This window comes from Chiloscyllium punctatum, chromosome 11 (genome assembly GCF_047496795.1).
Source record: "Chiloscyllium punctatum isolate Juve2018m chromosome 11, sChiPun1.3, whole genome shotgun sequence".
Classification (NCBI taxonomy): Eukaryota; Metazoa; Chordata; class Chondrichthyes; order Orectolobiformes; family Hemiscylliidae; genus Chiloscyllium; species Chiloscyllium punctatum.
Window position 1 is genome coordinate 2,457,104 of NC_092749.1, and position 21,678 is coordinate 2,478,781.

Genomic DNA, 21,678 nt, shown 5'->3' on the forward strand with positions numbered 1-21,678 from the left:
CTGACAGAAGGCAGAGAGTTGGGATAAAAGGTTCTTTTTCGGAATGGCAGCCGGTGACGAGCGGTGTCCCGCAGGATTCAGTGTTGGGGCCACAGCTGTTCACGTTATATAGTAATGATCTGGATGAAGGGACTGGGGGCATTCTAGCGAAGTTTGCAGATGATACGAAGATAGGTGGACAGGCAGGTAGTACTGAGGAAGTGGGGAGGCTACAGAAGGATCTAGACAGTTTGGGAGAATGGTCCAGGAAATGGCTGATGGAATTCAACATGAACAAATGCGAGGTCTTGCACTTTGGCAAAAAGAATAAAAGCACAGACTACTTTCTAAACGGTGAGAAAATTCGTAAAGCCAAAGTACAGAGGGATCTGGGAGTGCTAGTCGAGGATTCTCTAAAGGTCAACATGCAGGTTGAGTCCGTGATTAAGAAAGCGAATGCAATGTTGTCATTTATCTCAAGAGGGTTGGAATATAAAAGCACCATTGTGCTACTGAGACTTTATAAAGCTCTGGTTAGGCCCCATTTGGAGTACTGTGTCCAGTTTTGGTCCCCACACCTCAGGAAGGACATACTGGCACTGGAACGTGTCCAGCGGAGATTCACACGGATGATCCCTGGAATGGTTGGTCTAACATATGAGGAACGGCTGAGGATCCTGGGATTGTATTAATTGGAGTTTAGAAGATTAAGGGGACACTTAACAGCGACGTACAAGATAATACATGGCTTGGAAAGGGTGGACGCTAGGAAATTGTTTCCGTTAGGCGAGGAGACTAGGACCCGTAGCCACAGCCTTAGAATTAGAGGGGGTAAATTCAGAACAGAAATGCGGAGACATTTCTTCAGCCAGAGAGTGGTGGGCCTGTGGAATTCATTGCCGCAGAGTGCACTGGAGGCCGGGACGCTAAATGTCTTCAAGGCAGAGATTGATAAATTCTTGTTGTCTCGAGGAATTAAAGGCTACGGGGAGAATGGGGGTAAGTGGAATTGAAATGCCCATCAGCCATGATTGAATGGCGGAGTGGACTCGATGGGCCGAATGGCCTTTCTTCCACTCCTATGTCTTATGGTCTTATGGTCTAAATGGGCTGAGGAGTGGTGGATAGAGTTTAATTTAGATAGATATGAGATATCACATTTTGGTAAGGCAAATCAGGATGTATGCAGTTAATGGCAGGGACCTGGGGTGTGTTGCCCAACAAAGACACCTAGGGGTACAGGTTCATATTTCCTCGAAGGTGGAGTAAGAGTTGGACAGGATAGTAAAGAAAGTGTTTGGTACACTTGCCTTTATTGGTCAGTGCATTGAGTAAGAGTTTGGATATCATGTTGCAGCTGGACGAGACATTGGTTCGGCCACCTTTGGAGTACTGCATTCAGTTCTGGTCTCCCTGCTACAGGAAAGGAGTTATCCAACTTGAAAGGGTTTAGAAAAGGTTTACAAGGATGTTGTCACAGTTGGAGGGTTTGAGCTATAGGCAGAGGCTGAAGAGGCTGGGGCTGTTCTCCCTAGAGTGTTGGAGGTTGAGGGCTGACCTTAGAGGTTTATAAAATCATGAGGGGCATGGATAGTATAAACAGACAAGGTCTTTTTCCCAGGGTAGGGAAGTTCAAAACTAGGGGCTATAGGTTTAAGGTGAGAGGGGAAAGATATAAAAGGGAGGTAAGGGGCAACGTTTTCACGTAGAAGATGGTGTGTGTATGGAATGAGCTGCCAGAGGAGGTGGTGGAGGCTGGTAGAAATACAACATTTAAAAGGCGTCTGGATGGGTACATGAACAGAGAGGATATTTGGTCGGCATGGAAGAGTTGGAACAAAAGGTCTCTTTCAGTGTGAGACAACTCTATGACTCTTAGTGCAGGATTGGGGTGATACATAGCTAAGACACGTGTCAAACCTGATGGGGGGAGGTGGAAGCCCTTGGTTGAGGAAAAGGCAGGACATATTGGAGACAGCCCAATGATAGTTGGCATCATTGGAACAGATGTGATGGGGACAGTACAAAGAGATCTGGGTGTTCTTGTGCACCAGTCAATGAAGGTAAGCATGCAGGTACAGCAGGTAGTGAAGAAGGCTAATAGCATGCTGGCCTTCATAACAAGAGGGATTGAGTATAGAAGCAAAGAGGTTCTTCTGCAGCTGTACAGGGCTTCGGTGAGACCACACCTGGAGTACTGTGTACAGTTCTGGTCTCCAAATTTGAGGAAAGACATTCTGGCTATTGAGGGAGTGCAGCGTAGGTTCACGAGGTCAATTCCTGGAATGGCGGGATTACCTTATGCTGAAAGACTGAAGTGACTGGGCTTGTATACTCTTGAGTTTAGAAGACTGAGAGAGGATCTGATTGAGACATATAAGATTATTAAAGGATTGGACACTCTGGAGGCAGGAAACATGTTTCCGCTGATGGGTGAGTGACGAACCAGAGGACACAGCTTAAAAATACGGGGTAGACCATTTAGGACAGAGATGAGGAGAAACTTCTTCACCCAGAGAGTGGTGGGTATGTGGAATGCTCTTCCCCAGAGGGCAGTGGAGGCCCAGTCTCTGGATTCATTTAAGAAAGAGTTGGATAGAGCTCTCAAGGATAGTGGAATCAAGGGTTATGGAGATAAGGCAGGAACAGGATACTGATTAAGGATGATCAGCCATGATCATATTGAATGGTGGTGCAGGCTCGAAGGGCAGAATGGCCTACTTCTGCACCTATTGTCTATTGACAGAGAAACTAGGAGATTGGAATGGAGTCCCAACAGAAAACGGGGTGTGAGATAACTTTGGGAGTCAGTGGGCTTGTGATAGATATTGGTGGACAGCCTATCCTCAGAAATGGAAGCAGTGGAATCATGGAAAGGAAGGGAAGGGTCAGACATGGACCAGGCGATAGTGAGAAAAGGTAGGAAGCGAAACGTGAAGTTTTCCCAATTCCAGATGAGAGTGGGAAGAAACACTGAAGAGATCATGAATGTATTGGAGTAGGAATTATTGGTGGGTGCCCAAGTAGGATTGGAACAAGGAGTATTTTGCAAACCCATCATAGTTCAGACCCGTGTGGTTGGCCACAGCTACAGCTTTGATCTACACAAAGTGACGTGAGTTAAAGGAGAGTCTGCTGAAGTGAGAATGAGTTCAGTCAAGTGAAGGAGGGTGGTGGAAGGGGCTTGTTCAGCCCTCTTTTCAAGGAAGAAGCAGAAAGCCTTCAGACAATGCTGCTCGGGGGTGGATATGGAGGAGGATTGCTTATCCATGATGAAGGTGAGGCAGCTACAGCCAGATAATTGGAAAAAAGCATCAGAAAGAAACACTAATGTAAGTTTATTTTTATTTATTCATTTTTGTGAGATGTGGGCATTGCTGGCTGGTCAGCATTTATTACCTGTCCCTAGTTGCCCTTGAGAAGTTGAGGGTGAGCTGCCGTATTAAACCACTGCAGTCCATGTGCTGTGGGTTGACCCACAATGCCATTAGGGAGGGAATTCCAGAATTTTGACACAGTGACAGTGAAGGAACGACAATATATTTCCAAGTCAGGATGGTGAGTGGCTTGGAGGGAACTTGCAGTGGGTGGTGTTCCCATGTACCTGCTGCCCTTGTCCTTCTAGATGGAAGTGGTTGTGGGTTTGGAAGGTGCTGTCTGAGGATCTTTGAATTTCTGCAGTGTATCTTGTAGATAGTACACACTGCTGTTATTGACAGTCAGTCATAGAAGGAGTGGATGTTTGTGGATGCAGTGCTATTCAAGTGGTTGCTTTGTCCTGCATGGTGTCAAGCTTCCTGAGTGTTGTTGGAGCTGCACCTATCCAGGCAAGTGGGGACTATTCCATCACACTCCTGACTTGTGCCTTTAGATGGTGGACAGGCTTTCAGGAGGTCAGTTACTCATTGCAGTATCCCTAGTCTCTGACTTGCTTTAGGAGCCACTGTGTTTATATGGTGAGTCCAGTTCAGTTTCTGATCAATGATAACTCCCAGGGTGTTGATAGTAGGGGATTGAGTGATGATAATACCATTGAATGTCAAGGGACAGTGGTTAGATTCTCTTTTATTGGTGATAGTCATAGCCTGGCATTTGTATGGCACAAATGTTACTTGCCACTTGTCAGCCCAAGCCTGGATATTACCCAGTTCTTGTTGCATTTGAACATGGACTGCCTCAGTATCTGAGAAGTTGTGAATGGTACTGAACATCATGCAACCATCGGTGAACAATCCCATTTTTGACCTGATGATGGAGGGAAGGTCACTGATGAAACAGCTGAAGATGGTTGGGCCTAGGACACTCCCCTGAGGAGCTCCTGCAGAGATGTCCTGGAGCTGAGATGACTGACCTTCAACAACCACAGCCATCTTCTGATGTGTCAGGTATGACTCTAACCAGTGGAGAGTTTGCCCCCTGATACCCATTGATTCCAGTTTAACTAGGGCTCCTCAGTCGAATGCAGTCTTGATGTCAAGGGCTGTCCCTCTCCCCTCCCCTCCCCTCTGGAATTCAGCTCCTTTTGTCCATGTTTGACCCAATGCTGTAATGAGGTCAGGAGCTGAGTGACCCTGGGGGAACCCAAACTGGGCATCACTGAGCAGGTTATTGCTGAGCAGGTGCTGCTTGATGCTACTGTTGGTGACACCTTCCATCACTTTATTGATGACGTGAATAGACTTATGGGGCAGTAATTGGCCAGGTTGGATTTGTCCTGCTTTTTATATACTGGCCATACCTGGGCAATTTTCCACATTGTTGGGTAGATGCCAGTGTTGTAGCTGTACTGCAACAGCTTAGTAGGGGAGTGGCAAGTTCTGGAGCACAAGTCTTCAGTACTATTGCCAGATAATTTTCAGAGCCCATTGCCTTTGCAGTATCCCAGAGCTTCCAACTGTTTCTTGATCTTACGGGGAGTGAATCGAATTGGCTGAAGACTGGTGTCTGTAATGCTGGGGACCACTGGAGGAGGCTGACACCAATCATCCACTTGGCACTTCTGACTGAAGATTGTTGTGAAAGTGGGAAGAGACTGAACAAGAGTGGGGAAAAAGGAAGAGTCAAGATGCAGAGAAATAAAATCACTGGGGCATGGACAGGTTGAAACAATGGGTCTGCCAGAGCTGTCCTGGTTTTGGATTTTGGGAACAAGGTAGTGGGGTGTGCAGGCCTGGGGTAACTGAGGTGGGAAGCTGTGAAGGGAAGATTGTGAAAGGTAGATGAGGTAGATGAGGTCAGTGACAGTCCTGGTAACAGCTGTTTTGTGGAACACCTCCACTCTGCGCACAAGAATGATCCTGAGCTTCCCATTGCTTGCCATTTCAGTAAATTGTCTTGCTGCCATGGTAATAAATCCAAGCTGAGCCAGCTACAGTTGTTCCAAGGAAGCTGAATGTAAACTGTAGAAATACCACCTCATTTTCTCCTTCAGCATTTTACAGCTTCTAGGACTCAACATTAAACAATTTCAGAGCATGACCTCTGTCCAACAATTGATTACATCCCCACCCAGCCATCCCTGACATGATTTAATTTGTGACTTGTTGACTTTGCTCTCAGCAGAGCTGACCTGTTTTCTCCTTTTCTAACCTAGCTGCAATGGTGCTGTCAGACCTGCTAAGTTTTTCCAGCACTTTGTTTTCATTTCCCAAATTTGAAGTATTGACTCCTGTCCTTTTAATTGCTGGAGGAATGAGCTGAGTGAAGCATGAAAAGCTACATTTCCTTCAGTAGAGATTGACTTCAAGGAGTACCTTACAAACTTTCTACAGCTCAGAAACAGGCCTTCTGGGCCAACATATCAGTGCTTCTGTTGTACTCCTCATGAGCCATGTCCCACCTTATTTCATTAAAGGTTAAGTTGCCATAGTCTTCTCATTCGAGAGAGAGGGGGGATCTGGAGGTGGTTTAACCTGAGGATCACCATGCCCCAAGAGAGGAGAGGTTGAGAAGGAAGGTCCTTCATGGTAACCTCATTAAACCTATCAGCAAAGGCTTATATTCCTTTCTCCTTCATCGTAGAGGCATAATGAAATCAAATAGTTTGTAAGAGCTTTTTGCTTGCTGAAGGTACAGTCTTTAGAAGTGTACAAAACCCTGAGGGATTTGCTGGCTGATCTCATGGAATGAGATGCTCTTTAAACCCCTGCCACCTTCTTCAGTTCACAGAGCTTGATCACCTGTTACCCACTTTGGAGGAAGCAGCCCAGTTACAAAGCAACTGCCAGTCCAGTGCAGCTAATAACGGCCTGGCGTCACGAGGTGGGAAGAGGGAGCAGCTTTTGGACCCACTTCACTCCAACAGCGTCACCAGGACACTTCAGCGCCTCAAGGGTATGTCACTAATGCTGTTCTCCTGCTAACTCAAATCCTGTAAGTTTGATGAGAAAGTGAGGACTGCAGATAGAACATAGAACATAGAAGAATACAGCGCAGTACAGGCCCTTCAGCCCTCGATGTTGCGCCGATCAAAGCCCACCTAACCTACACTAACCCACTATCCTCCATATACCTATCCAATGCCCGCTTAAATACCCATAAAGAGGGAGAGTCCACTTACTTTCAGAGATCAGCTGAAAATGTGTTGCTGGAAAAGCGTAGCAGGTCAGGCAGCATCCAAGGAGCAGGAGAATCGACGTTTTGGGCATAAGCCCTTCTTCAGGAATGAGGAAGGTGTGTCCAGCAGGCTAAGATAAAAGGTAGGGAGGAGGGACTTGGGGGAGGGGCGTTGGAAATGCGATAGGTGGAAGGAGGTCAAGGTGAGGGTGATAGGCCAGAGTGGGGGTGGGGGCGGAGGAGTCAGAAAGAAGATTGCAGGTTAGGAAGGTGGTGCTGAGTCCGAGGGATTTGACTGAGACAAGGTGGGGGGAGGGGAAATGAGGAAACTGGAGAAATCTGAGTTCATCCCTTGTGGTTGGAGGGTTCCCAGGCGGAAGATGAGGCGTTCTTCCTCCAACCGTCATGATGCTATGGTCTGGCGATGGAGGAGTCCAAGGACCTGCATGTCCTTGGTGGAGTGGGAGGGGGAGTTGAAGTGTTGAGCCACGGGGTGGTTGGGTTGGTTGGTCCGGGTGTCCCAGAGGTGTTCTCTGAAACGTTCCGCAAGTAGGCGGCCTGTCTCCCCAATATAGAGGAGGCCACATCAGGTGCAGCGGATGCAATAAATGATGTGTGTGGAGGTGCAGGTGAATTTGTGGTGGATATGGAAGGATCCCTTGGGGCCTTGGAGGGAAGTAAGGGGGGAGGTGCGGGCGCAAGTTTTGCATTTCTTGCGGTTGCAGGGGAAGGTGCTGGGAGTGGAGGTTGGGTTGGTGGGGGCTGTGGACCTGACGAGGGAGTCGCGGAGGGAGTGGTCTTTTCGGAACGCTGATAGGGGAGGGAAGGAAAATATATCCCTGGTGGGGTCTGTTTGGAGGTGGCGGAAATGACGACGGATGATACGATGTATCTGGAGGTTGGTGGGGTGGTAGGTGAGGACCAGTGGGGTTTTGTCCTGGTGGTGGTTGGAGGGGTGGGGCTCAAGGGCGGAGGAGCGGGAAGTGGAGGAGATGTGGTGAGAGTATCGTCGATCACGTCTGGGGGGAAATTGCGGTCTTTGAAGAAGGAGGCCACCTGGGTTGTTCGGTATTGGAACTGGTCCTCCTGGGAGCAGATGCAGCGGACACGAAGGAATTAGGAATATGGGATGGCGTTTTTACAGGGGGCAGGGTGGGAGGAGGTGTAGTCTAGGTAGCTGTGGGAGTCTGTCGGTTTATAGTAAATGTCCGTGTTGAATCGGTCGCCCGAGATAGAAATGGAGAGGTCTAGGAAGGGGAGGGAGGAGTCTGAGACGGTCCAGGTAAATTTGAGGTCAGGGTGGAAGGTGTTGGTAAAGTGGATGAACTGTTCACCCTCCTCGTGGGAGCACGAGGCAGCACCGATACAGTCATCGATGTAGTGGAGGAAAAGGTGGGGGGGTGGTGCCAGTGTAGCTGCATTTGATCCCCACACTCCTGGCACCATCATAACTTTCTCAATCCCCTCCCTTGCATTTCAAATCTCTGTCTTTATGGGGGAAATATTTTGGATTAGTCTTACTGGAGACAAATGTGGCTTGTTTTAATTGCCTCTGTTTTTATATTTCTGTGTCTAAAAACAAGTGTTGTCTATGATCGATTTGCTCCTTTGTTAAACTCAGTTTCTCTCCTTGTTGGAAGGTATACCAGAGCTGGACTCGGGACTCAGGGGCCAGCAGTTCTCCGTGCCGAGGACAGAAGACCAGCAATCCTGGAGCAACACAGGCAGGACAGGCAGCAATGAGGAGGGGTAAGCAGAGATTGTCAACCTGGAACTATGTTCAGGGAGCACCAATTGTGACGGTTATAGCAGGGAAGCTGAAATGGTGAACTGAGGGATAGGATGATTTGTAGTGCTGTAGTTTTGGCAAAAGTAAATGACTTTGAATATTTCATGTGCTTTTTGGATGATAAGAAAGTACTTTAATTGAGAGTTGTTGAATTTCCCAGAGACTGAATGGCCCTGAGCTCTTTCCTTGCTCTGTCTGATTACTGATTTGAACTTGGATAACTGTAGCAGTGGAAGCTAAACTTGAAGTCCCTGAGCTGAGGAGAGATAAATTAACTGGGGACTCTGGTAAGAAATGTTGGCTTAGCTAGTGATGTCAGCATTTCCACAAACAAATAGAAAAATCTCCTGACTATTCTTCAGAGATGTTTGATCATCTGCTGTAAAGCTCCCTATACACACACTCCTGCTAATGGAGTTTGTGGGTACTTATTGCTGTGACAGTGTGTCAGGTTCTCACTGAGTGTCCAAGCAAGTGGGGCAGACAATGGCCTAGTGGTATTATCACTAGATCATTCATCCAGATAAGGTTCTTGGGAGCAAAAGCAGAAATTGCTGGAGAAACACAGAAGTTCCTGCAGCATCTCTGGAGGGAAAACAGTTAGTGTACTGAGTCGGGTGACTCTTCTTTGAGATGGTCACTGCCAACAATACCCAAATCTGGTGAATGGCAAAAGAAAACTGACTGTGGTTTATTGTGATTGACTTGTTGGGATTCCTGACCTTGACCATTTTAAGGCTCTTCAGCTCCGGTGATAGTGAGAACCTGGAATACCTGGCTGTGATAGTGAGAACCTGGAATACCTGGCTGTGATGGTGAGAACCTGGAATACCTGGCTGTGATAGTGAGAACCTGGAATACCTGGCTGTGATGGTGAGAACCTGGAATACCTGGCTGTGATAGTGAGAACCTGGCAAGACCTGGCTGTGATAGTGAGAACCTGGAATACCTGGCTGTGATAGTGAGAACCTGGAATACCTGGCTGTGATGGTGAGAACCTGGAATACCTGGCTGTGATAGTGAGAACTGGAATACCTGGCTGTGATAGTGAGAACCTGGAATACCTGGCTGTGATGGTGAGAACCTGGCAATACCTGGCTGTGATAGTGAGAACTGGAATACCTGGCTGTGATAGTGAGAACCTGGAATACCTGGCTGTGATAGTGAGAACCTGGAATACCTGGCTGTGATGGTGAGAACCTGGAATACCTGGCTGTTATGGTGAGAACTGGAATACCTGGCTGTGATAGTGAGAACCTGGAATACCTGGCTGTGATAGTGAGAACCTGGCAATACCTGGCTGTGATAGTGAGAACCTGGCAATACCTGTGATAGTGAGAACCTGGAATACCTGGCTGTGATAGTGAGAACCTGGAATACCTGGCTGTTATGGTGAGAACCTGGAATACCTGGCTGTGATAGTGAGAACCTGGAATACCTGGCTGTGATAGTGAGAACCTGGCAATACCTGGCTGTGATAGTGAGAACCTGGCAATACCTGTGATAGTGAGAACCTGGAATACCTGGCTGTGATAGTGAGAACCTGGCAATACCTGGCTGTGATAGTGAGAACCTGGCAATACCTGTGATAGTGAGAACCTGGAATACCTGGCTGTGATAGTGAGAACCTGGAATACCTGGCTGTGATAGTGAGAACCTGGAATACCTGGCTGTGATGGTGAGAACCTGGAATACCTGGCTGTGATAGTGAGAACCTGGAATACCTGGCTGTGATGGTGAGAACCTGGAATACCTGGCCGTGATAGTGAGAACCTGGCAATACCTGGCCGTGATAGTGAGAACCTGGAATACCTGGCCGTGATAGTGAGAACCTGGAATACCTGGCTGTGATAGTGAGAACCTGGAATACCTGGCTGTGATAGTGAGAACCTGGAATACCTGGCTGTGATAGTGAGAACCTGGCAATACCTGGCTGTGATAGTGAGAACCTGGCAATACCTGGCTGTGATAGTGAGAACCTGGAATACCTGGCTGTGATAGTGAGAACCTGGCAATACCTGGCTGTGATAGTGAGAACCTGGCAATACCTGGCTGTGATAGTGAGAACCTGGAATACCTGGCTGTGATAGTGAGAACCTGGCAATACCTGGCTTTGATAGTGAGAACCTGGCAATACCTGGCTGTGATAGTGAGAACCTGGCAATACCTGGCTGTGATAGTGAGAACCTGGCAATACCTGGCTGTGATGTGACCTGTGATAGTGAGAACCTGGCAATACCTGGCTGTGATAGTGAGAACCTGGCAATACCTGGCTGTGATAGTGAGAACCTGGCAATACCTGGCTGCGATAGTGAGAACCTGGCAATACCTGGCTGTGATGTGACCTGTGATAGTGAGAACCTGGCAATACCTGGCTGTGATGTGACCTGTGATAGTGAGAACCTGGCAATACCTGGCTGTGATGTGACCGGTGATAGTGAGAACCTGGCAATACCTGGCTGTGATGTGACCTGTGATAGTGAGAACCTGGCAATACCTGGCTGTGATGTGACCTGTGATAGTGAGAACCTGGCAATACCTGGCTGTGATGTGACCGGTGACAGTGAGAACCTGGCAATACCTGGCTGTGATGTGACCGGTGATAGTGAGAACCTGGCAATACCTGGCTGTGATGTGACCGGTGATAGTGAGAACCTGGCAATACCTGGCTGTGATGTGACCGGTGATAGTGAGAACCTGGCAATACCTGGCTGTGATGTGACCTGTGATAGTGAGAACCTGGCAATACCTGGCTGTGATGTGACCTGTGATAGTGAGAACCTGGCAATACCTGGCTGTGATGTGACCTGTGATAGTGAGAACCTGGCAATACCTGGCTGTGATGTGACCGGTGATAGTGAGAACCTGGCAATACCTGGCTGTGATGTGACCGGTGATAGTGAGAACCTGGCAATACCTGGCTGTGATGTGACCTGTGATAGTGAGAACCTGGCAATACCTGGCTGTGATGTGACCGGTGATAGTGAGAACCTGGCAATACCTGGCTGTGATGTGACCGGTGATAGTGAGAACCTGGCAATACCTGGCTGTGATGTGACCGGTGATAGTGAGAACCTGGCAATACCTGGCTGTGATGTGACCTGTGATAGTGAGAACCTGGCAATACCTGGCTGTGATGTGACCGGTGATAGTGAGAACCTGGCAATACCTGGCTGTGATGTGACCGGTGATAGTGAGAACCTGGCAATACCTGGCTGTGATGTGACCGGTGATAGTGAGAACCTGGCAATACCTGGCTGTGATGTGACCTGTGATAGTGAGAACCTGGCAATACCTGGCTGTGATGTGACCGGTGATAGTGAGAACCTGGCAATACCTGGCTGTGATGTGACCTGTGATAGTGAGAACCTGGCAATACCTGGCTGTGATGTGACCGGTGATAGTGAGAACCTGGCAATACCTGGCTGTGATGTGACCTGTGATAGTGAGAACCTGGCAATACCTGGCTGTGATGTGACCTGTGATAGTGAGAACCTGGCAATACCTGGCTGTGATGTGACCTGTGATAGTGAGAACCTGGCAATACCTGGCTGTGATGTGACCGGTGATAGTGAGAACCTGGCAATACCTGGCTGTGATGTGACCTGTGATAGTGAGAACCTGGCAATACCTGGCTGTGATGTGACCGGTGATAGTGAGAACCTGGCAATACCTGGCTGTGATGTGACCGGTGATAGTGAGAACCTGGCAATACCTGGCCGTGATGTGACCTGTGATAGTGAGAACCTGGCAATACCTGGCTGTGATGTGACCGGTGATAGTGAGAACCTGGCAATACCTGGCCGTGATGTGACCTGTGATAGTGAGAACCTGGCAATACCTGGCTGTGATGTGACCTGTGATAGTGAGAACCTGGCAATACCTGGCTGTGATGTGACCGGTGATAGTGAGAACCTGGCAATACCTGGCTGTGATGTGACCGGTGATAGTGAGAACCTGGCAATACCTGGCTGTGATGTGACCGGTGATAGTGAGAACCTGGCAATACCTGGCTGTGATGTGACCGGTGATAGTGAGAACCTGGCAATACCTGGCTGTGATGTGACCGGTGATAGTGAGAACCTGGCAATACCTGGCTGTGATGTGACCTGTGATAGTGAGAACCTGGCAATACCTGGCTGTGATGTGACCTGTGATAGTGAGAACCTGGCAATACCTGGCTGTGATGTGACCGGTGATAGTGAGAACCTGGCAATACCTGGCTGTGATGTGACCGGTGATAGTGAGAACCTGGCAATACCTGGCTGTGATGTGACCTTGTTGACCCCTTTTGTCAAGTAGTGCTGCATGTTGCAGTGTAATGGCACTAATAGGCACTCCTGCTGCTTTCTCAGCTTTGGCTTCAGCTCCCAAATGGACGAGCTGCTGTCTCCTCCAACAAGTACTGAAGGACGGAATGATGAGAAAGCACTCCTTGACCAACTTGTGTCATTCCTCAGCGCCAAAGATGAAGTGGAGCTCGTGGAAATTGACAAGGCTCTTGGAATTGACAAACTCGTTCAGGCAAGTCAATCTCTCAAGTAAAATCAAAGTGCTGGAGAAACTCAGCTGGTCTGGCAGCATCTGTAGAAAGAGAAACGGAATTAACATTTCTTTAGAAGTGAGGAAGCATTATCCTGTATCTAATCCTGTGTATGACCTGTCCTGGGAGTGTTCGATGGGAAACAGCGTAGAGGGAGGCTTACTCTGTATCCAACTGCATGCTATTCCTGTCTTAGAACAAGAACATGAAACAGGCCTTTCAGCCCACCATGACTACGCCAAAAGTGATGCTATTTCTAAACTAATCCCATCTGCCTGTATATGGTTCATATCCCTCTATTCCCTGACTGTTCGTGTTAAAAAGCCTCTTAAATGTTGCTCTCCTGTCTGCTTCTGACACCTATCATCCACCACACCACCTCCATTCCCCGTTCCACTGCTCTAAACCCTCACCCACAACAAATGCAATAAAGTCCTCCACTACCACCCCACCAGTCTCCACATTCAACACATCATCCTTAAACACTTCCGCCAACTCCAACTAGACCCTACCACAAAGATCATCTTCCCCTCTCCAGCCTTTTCTGCCTTCCGCAAAGATCATTCCCTTCGACAATCCTCGGTTTGCACGATCCTCCCCACCAACACCCCTGAACCCCCAGGTACCTTCCTCTGCGACCGGAAAAGATGCAAAACATGGTGGCACACCATCCCCTCACCTCCATCAGGGCCCCAAAGAGTCCTTCCAGGTGAGACAGAGGTTCACCTGCCTCTCCTCCAACCGAGTTTATTATATCAGGTGCTCCCAAGGTGGTCTTCTCTACAACGGGACGACCGAACGTAAACTTAGGGAAAGGTCCATCGAGCGTCACAGCCAAACCTGCAGGGGCCAACCGGATCTCCCAGTCACCACCCATTTCAATTCCCTTTCCCACTCCCTTTCCGATATGACCATCCTTGGCCTCCTCCACTGCCACAACGAACCAAACTGCAAATTGAGGAACAACACTTCATCTTTTGTCTGTGCAGCCTACAGGCCAGAGGACTCAACATTTGAGTTCTCCCATTTCAAATAAACTCCCTTCCCTTCCCCGACTCCCTTCCCAGCCCCTCCCCCTCCCTTCCATTCCACCCTGCCACCTACTGGATCCAATCTTCCATTGACCAACCAGTGGCAACCCTCTACTTGCCACTACGTATCCCCACCTCACCACCCTGCCCCCGCCTCCCCCTTTATCTGCAGCTCCCCCCCACACCCACCCCCAGTCCTGAAGAAGGGTTACATACAAAACGTTGACTTCTCCACCTCCTGATACTGCCTGCCTTGCTGTGTTCCCCTCCCTCCTGATACTGCCTGCCTTGCTGTGTTCCTCTCCCTCCTGATGCTGCCTGCCTTGCTGTGTTCCTCTCCCTCCTGATGCTGCCTGCCTTGCTGTGATCCCTCTCCCTCCTGATGCTGCCTGCATTGCTGTGTCCCCCCTCCCTCCTGATACTGCCTGCCTTGCTGTGATCCCTCTCCCTCCTGATGCTGCCTGCCTTACTGTGTTCCCTTTCCCTCCTGATGCTGCCTGCCTTGCTGTGTTCCTCTCCCTCCTGATGCTGCCTGCCTTGCTGTGATCCCTCTCCCTCCTGATGCTGCCTGCATTGCTGTGTTCCCCCTCCCTCCTGATACTGCCTTCCTTGCTGTGTTCCCCTCCCTCCTGATACTGCCTGCCTTGCTGTGTTCCTCTCCCTCCTGATGCTGCCTGCATTGCTGTGATCCCTCTCCCTCCTGATGCTGCCTGCCTTGCTGTGTTCCTCTCCCTCCTGATGCTGCCTGCCTTGCTGTGATCCCTCTCCCTCCTGATGCTGCCTGCATTGCTGTGTCCCCTCTCCCTCCTGATGCTGCCTGCCTTGCTGTGTTCCCTCTCCCTCCTGATGCTGCCTGCCTTGCTGTGTTCCCCCTCTCTCTGACGCTGCCTGCCTTGCTGTGTTCCCCTCCCTCCTGATGCTGCCTGCCTTGCTGTGTTCCCCCTCCCTCCTGACGCTGCCTGCCTTGCTGTGTTCCCTCTCCCTCCTGATACTGCCTGCCTTGCTGTGTCCCTCTCCCTCCTGATGCTGCCTGCCTTGCTGTGTCCCCCTCCCTCCTGATACTGCCTGCCTTGCTGTGTCCCCCTCCCTCCTGATACTGCCTGCCTTGCTGTGTCCCCCTCCCTCCTGATACTGCCTGCCTTGCTGTGTTCCCTCTCCCTCCTGATGCCTCCTGCCTTGCTGTGGTCCCCCTCCCTCCTGATACTGCTTGCCTTGCTGTGTCCCTCTCCCTCCTGATGCTGCCTGCCTTGCTGTGTTCCCTCTCCCTCCTGATACTGCCTGCCTTGCTGTGTTCCCTCTCCCTCCTGATACTGCCTGCCTTGCTGTGTCCCTCTCCCTCCTGATACTGCCTGCCTTGCTGTGTCCCTCTCCCTCCTGATACTGCCTGCCTTGCTGTGTCCCTCTCCCTCCTGATACTGCCTGCCTTGCTGTGTTCCCTCTCCCTCCTGATACTGCCTGCCTTGCTGTGTTCCCCTCCCTCCTGATACTGCCTGCCTTGCTGTGTCCCTCTCCCTCCTGATGCTGCCTGCCTTGCTGTGTCCCTCTCCCTCCTGATACTGCCTGCCTTGCTGTGTTCCCTCTCCCTCCTGATACTGCCTGCATTGCTGTGTTCCCCCTCCCTCCTGATGCTGCCTGCCTTGCTGTGTTCCCCCTCCCTCCTGATGCTGCCTGCCTTGCTGTGTCCCTCTCCCTCCTGATACTGCCTGCCTTGCTGTGTTCCCTCTCCCTCCTGATACTGCCTGCCTTGCTGTGTTCCCTCTCCCTCCTGATACTGCCTGCCTTGCTGTGTCCCTCTCCCTCCTGATGCTGCCTGCCTTGCTGTGTCCCCCTCCCTCCTGATACTGCCTGCCTTGCTGTGTCCCTCTCCCTCCTGATACTGCCTGCCTTGCTGTGTTCCCCTCCCTCCTGATGCTGCCTGCCTTGCTGTGTTCCCCTCCCTCCTGATGCCTCCTGCCTTGCTGTGTTCCCCCTCCCTCCTGATACTGCCTGCCTTGCTGTGTCCCTCTCCCTCCTGATACTGCCTGCCTTGCTGTGTCCCTCTCCCTCCTGATGCTGCCTGCCTTGCTGTGTCCCCCTCCCTCCTGATACTGCCTGCCTTGCTGTGTCCCTCTCCCTCCTGATACTGCCTGCCTTGCTGTGTACCCCTCCCTCCTGATGCTGCCTGCCTTGCTGTGTTCCCCTCCCTCGTGATGCCTCCTGCCTTGCTGTGTTCCCCCTCCCTCCTGATACTGCCTGCCTTGCTGTGTCCCTCTCCCTCCTGATGCTGCCTGCCTTGCTGTGTTCCCTCTCCCCCCTGATGCTGCCTGCCTTGCTGTGTTCCCTCTCCCTCCTGATACTGCCTGCCTTGCTGTGTTCCCCTCCCTCCTGATGCTGCCTGCCTTGCTGTGTTCCCTCTCCCCCCTGATGCTGCCTGCCTTGCTGTGTTCCCTCTCCCTCCTGATACTGCCTGCGTTGCTGTGTTCCCCCTCCCTCCTGATGCTGCCTGCCTTGCTGTGTTCCCCCTCCGTCCTGATGCTGCCTGCCTTGCTGTGTCCCTCTCCCTCCTGATACTGCCTGCCTTGCTGTGTTCCCTCTCCCTCCTGATACTGCCTGCCTTGCTGTGTTCCCTCTCCCTCCTGATACTGCCTGCCTTGCTGTGTCCCTCTCCCTCCTGATGCTGCCTGCCTTGCTGTGTCCCCCTCCCTCCTGATACTGCCTGCCTTGCTGTGTCCCTCTCCCTCCTGATACTGCCTGCCTTGCTGTGTACCTCTCCCTCCTGATGCTGCCTGCCTTGCTGTGTTCCCCTCCCTCCTGATGCTGCCTGCCTTGCTGTGTTCCCCCTCCCTCCTGATGCTGCCTGCCTTGCTGTGTTCCCCCAGCCTCCTGTTTGTCTGCCACTTCTCTTGGCAGCACGTTCCAGGCATCTACCACTCTTTGTGGGGGGTGGGAGGGTGAGGGATTTGAGAGTGTGTGCTGGTCAGGCAGCATCTGAGGAGCAGGAGAATGAATGTTTCGGATATAAGACTTTCATTAGGAATCTCTCATTCCTGATGAAGGGTTTATGCCTGAAATTTCGATTCTCCTGCTCCTCAGATGCAACCTGACCTTTTGTGCTTTTCCAGCACTACACTCTTGACCCTTTCGTCTTAAACCTCTGCCCCCTATGTTTAATGTTTCCACCCTGGGAGAAAGCTTCTGACTACCCACCGTATCCATTCTTTTCATAACTTTATATACTTCTCTTCGGTTGAAAACAATTCAGCTTTGTCCAACCTCTCCTTGTAGGTAATACACTTTCAGTCCAGGCAACATCCTGGTAAACCTCATCTGTGTCCTTTCCAAAACCTCCATAACCTTCTGATGACCAGAGCTGCACACAGTATTTCAAATGTGGCCTAACCAAAGTGTTATTCAGCTGTAAATGACTTGTGAGCTTTGATACTCAGTGCCCCTACCAGTGAAGGTAAGCATGCTGAATGCCACATTTCCTGCCTTTTCCACTTGTCATTGCACTTTCAGAGAGCTATGGACTTGGACCCTAAGATCTCAATGCTCTCAAGGATCGTAGGAGTGTTTGATGGAGGTCGTGTAGAGGGATCTTTACTTTCAGTTTAAAAGAGGAGAGATAGCTGTACTCTGTATCTAACTCTGTGCTGTTACAGTCCTGGGAGTGTTTGATGGGGACAGTATTAAGTGTACTTCACTTTCAGTGTAAAAGAATAATGGAACCATTACACTCTATCTAATGCTGTGCTGTCCCTGTTGTGGGTGTGTTTAATGGGGGACAGTGTACAGGGAGTTTTATGTTCAATTTAAGAATAGATTGTAGTTTAGTCTGTATCTAACCCTGTGCAATCTATGCCCTGGGAGTGTATGATGGGGACATTGTGGAGGGAGCTTTGACTTCAGCTTAAAAGACTACAGGAAGCTTTATTCTGTATCTAACCCTGTGCTGTTCCTGTCCTGGGAGTGTTTAAATGGAACAGAGAAGGAGCATTACTTTCAGTTTTTAGTTTGCAGATGACACAAAAATAGGTGGAGTTTCCAGGTAATGTTGAAGAGATGGGAATAGAATCCAAATGAGAAAAGACATTCCAGCAATTGAACTCCTGAATGACCATGGAGAATATTGAAAAGGTCAGATTTGGCATGGAATTTATCCAGCAGACTAAGGGGTCTTGCACTATGTAACTGTGTGGCATTGTTGCTTATTCGGCAGAGCAAGCATTGCTCCCTGTGCAACTTGGTGCAGTTCTTATTTATTTGACAGGTTAAGTTTCAGTAGACTTTAAGAAAAATCCTGTTGGTGCCATTTGAACCCTGTATTGGAAACCGATCTAATTATTCTTCCTTTTCTTTAAAGTAAATCTCTAATTTCTCTGAGAGATGATAATCTCCAGGCATACAGAAATGACTGAGTTGTGACCCCATTGATTCTGTAAGGATTGTGCCAACTGCAGAACTCTGCCAGCTACCCCCCCAACATTGACCAGGTTGGTGGGTGAAAGCCCATGAGTTGGTCATTCACAACTTGGGGATCAATTTGCCTTCTGCTATTGAAGCTGGAAAAGTCACTTAAGTGGGACAGTCACAGATGAAGGGGAACTTCTCCCTCCCACCCTTGTTCAAAAACCTTAGATGAGCAGTTGGAAGCTTCATAAAAAAGAAAAGAATTGCAGGTGCTGTAAATCAGAAACTAAAACAGAAATTAATGGAAGATCTCAGCAGATCTTGGCAGCATCTGTGAAGAGAAATCAAGAGTTAATGTTTTGGGTCCAGTGACCCTTCCTCAGAACAAGTGGAAGCTACGAATCCATAAAGGGAGTTTGTACTTGAAGGCACAATCTGTCTGTATCTGAATTTGAAGTTTTGAATATGTGAAAATTAAGACGACTTTGCCAGAAGAGAAATGCAATTGAGATTGCTTTTCCATTTCCAGGCTGCGCAGAGTGATGCAGTAACCATGTATGATGTGGTTTATTTTGGGTCACTTGTTAGAATGTGGCAGATAGACCAGTTTTTATGTAGTAGAACCTGTTTTTTAAAATATATATATATAATGATTTAGGGCTGCTGTAATGTCTGGAGGATTCTGTATGAAATCTGTGTACTGTCATAGAACATAGAAAAATACAGCGCAGTACAGGCCCTTCGGCCCTCGATGTTGCGCCAACCGAAGCCTACCTAACCTACACTAGCCCAATAACCTCCATATGCTTATCCAATGCCCGCTTGAATGACCATAAAGAGGGAGAGTCCACCACTGCTACTGGCAGGGCATTCCATGAACTCACAACCCGCTGAGTAAAGAATCTACCCCTAACATCTGTCCTATACCTACCACCCCTTAATTTAAAGCTATGCCCCCTCGTAATAGCTGACTCCATACGCGGAAAAAGGTTCTCACTGTCAACCCTATCTAAACCCCTAATCATCTTGTACACCTCTAATAAATCTCCCCTAAACCTTCTTTTCTCCAATGAGAACAGCCCCAAGTGCCTCAGCCTTTCCTCATACGATCTTCCTACCATACCAGGCAACATCCTGGTAAACCTCCTCTGCACCCGTTCCAGTGCCTCCACATCCTTCCTATAGTATGGCGACCAAAACTGCACACAATACTCCAGATGAGGCCGCACCAGAGTCTTATACAACTGCAACATGACCTCAGGACTCCGGAACTCAATTCCTCTACCAATAAAGCCCAGTATACCATATGCCTTCTTCACAGCACTATTTACCTGGGTGGCAACTTTCAGAGATCTGTGTACATGGACACCAAGATCCCTCTGCTCATCCACACTACCAAGTAGCCTACCATTAGCCCAGTAATCCATCTTCTTGTTACTCATACCAAAGTGAATGACTTCACACTTAGCTACATTGAAGTCCATTTGCCACCTTTCTGCCCAGCTCTGCAGCTTATCTATATCCCGCTGTAACCTGCCACATCCTTCACCGACTTTTGTATCATCCACAAACTTGCTCACCCAGCCTTCAAGCCCCTCCTCCAGGTCATTTATAAAAGTGACAAACAGCAATGGTCCCAAAACAGATCCTTGTGGAACGCCGCTAGTAACTGCACTCCAAGATGAACCTTTACCATCAGCTACTACCCTCTGTCTCCTTCCAGCCAGCCAATTCCTAATCCAAACCTCTAATGCACCCTCAATGCCATACCTCTGTAGTTTTTGCATTAGCCTGCCATGGGGTACCTTATCGAACGCCTTACTAAAATCCATATACACCACATCTACTGCTTTACCCTCGTCCACTTCCTTGGTCACCTTCTCAAAGAACTCAATAAGGTTTGTGAGGCACGACCTGCCCTTCACAAAACCATGCTGACTATCCTTGATCACATTATTCCTATCCAGATGTTCATAAATCCTATCCCTTACAATTCTCTCTAAGACTTTGCCCACAACAGAAGTGAGACTCACTGGCCTATAGTTACTAGGGCTGTCCCTACTCCCCTTCTTGAATAAGGGGACCACATTCGCTATCCTCCAGTCTTCTGGCACTATCCCTGTAGACAACGACGACATAAAAATCAAGGCCAATGGCTCCGCTATCTCCTCCCTAGCTTCCCAGAGAATCCTAGGATAAATGCCATCAGGCCGAGGAGACTTATCTATTTTCACCCTTTCCAGTATTCCCCGGACCTCTTCCCTACATACCTCAAAGCCATCCATTCTAAGCACTTGTGACTCAATATTCACATCAGCAACAACATCCTGTTCCTGCGTGAATACTGACGAAAAGTATTCATTCAGTGTCTCCCCAATCTCCTCTGCCTCCACGCACAACTTCCCACTACTATCCTTGACTGGACCGATACCTACCCTAGTCATCCTTTTATTCCTGACATACCTATAGAAAGCCTTAGGGTTTTCCCTAATCCTACCAACTAAGGACTTTTCATGTCCCCTTCTCGCTGCTCTTAGCTCTCTCTTCAGATCCTTCCTGGCTACCTTATAACTCTCAATCGCCCCAATTGAACCTTCATGCCTCATCTTTACATAGGCCGCCCTCTTCCCTTTCACAAGGGATTCCAATACCTTGTTAAACCACGGCTCCCTCACAAGACCCTTTACTCCCTGCCTGACTGGTACATACTTATCAAGGACACCTATTAGCTGTTCCTTGAACAATCTCCACATATCATTTGTGTTCTTCCCTTGAAGCCTATTTTTCCAATCCACGCATCCTAAGTCATGCCTCACTGCATCATAATTTCCCTGCCCCCAGCTATAACTGTTGCCCTGCAGTGCACACTTATCCCTCTCCATCACTAGAGTAAAAGTCACCGAGTTGTGGTCACTGTCCCCGAAGTGCTCACCTCCCTCCAAGTCTAACACCTGGCCTGGTTCATTACCTAGAACCAAATCCAGTATGGCTTCACCTCTTGTTGGCCTGTCTACATATTGTGTCAGGAAACCCTCCTGCACACATTGGACAAACACCGACCCATTTAACGAATTCGAGCTATAGCTTTCCCAGTCAATATCTGGGAAGTTAAAGTCCCCCATAACAACCACCCTATTACTTTCACTCTTCTCCTGAATCATCCTCGCAATACTTTCCTCAACGTTTCTCGGACTATTAGGAGGCCTGTAGAAAACTCCTAACAGGGTGACCTCACCTTTCCTATTTCTAACCTCAGCCCAAACTACCTCAGTTGGCAAGTCTTCCTCCATCGTCTTTTCCACCACTGTAATACTATCCTTGACAAGCAATGCCACATCTCCCCCTCTTTTACCTCCACCTCTGACCCTACTAAAACATTTAAACCCTGGAAC

The 21,678-nt window shown here is 49.1% G+C and overlaps 1 protein-coding gene across 1 annotated transcript in view; it reads left to right on the forward strand.

Moving 5' to 3' along the window:
• Positions 1-21,678, forward strand: part of ncoa1 (nuclear receptor coactivator 1) — a 102,744-nt gene that overhangs the window by 71,178 nt on the left and 9,888 nt on the right. The window contains exons 11-13 of the mRNA XM_072580187.1: positions 6,141-6,312; positions 8,175-8,283; positions 12,679-12,847. Of these exons, the coding sequence (XP_072436288.1) occupies positions 6,141-6,312; positions 8,175-8,283; positions 12,679-12,847 (450 nt within the window). The remainder of the gene's footprint in view (positions 1-6,140; positions 6,313-8,174; positions 8,284-12,678; positions 12,848-21,678) is intronic.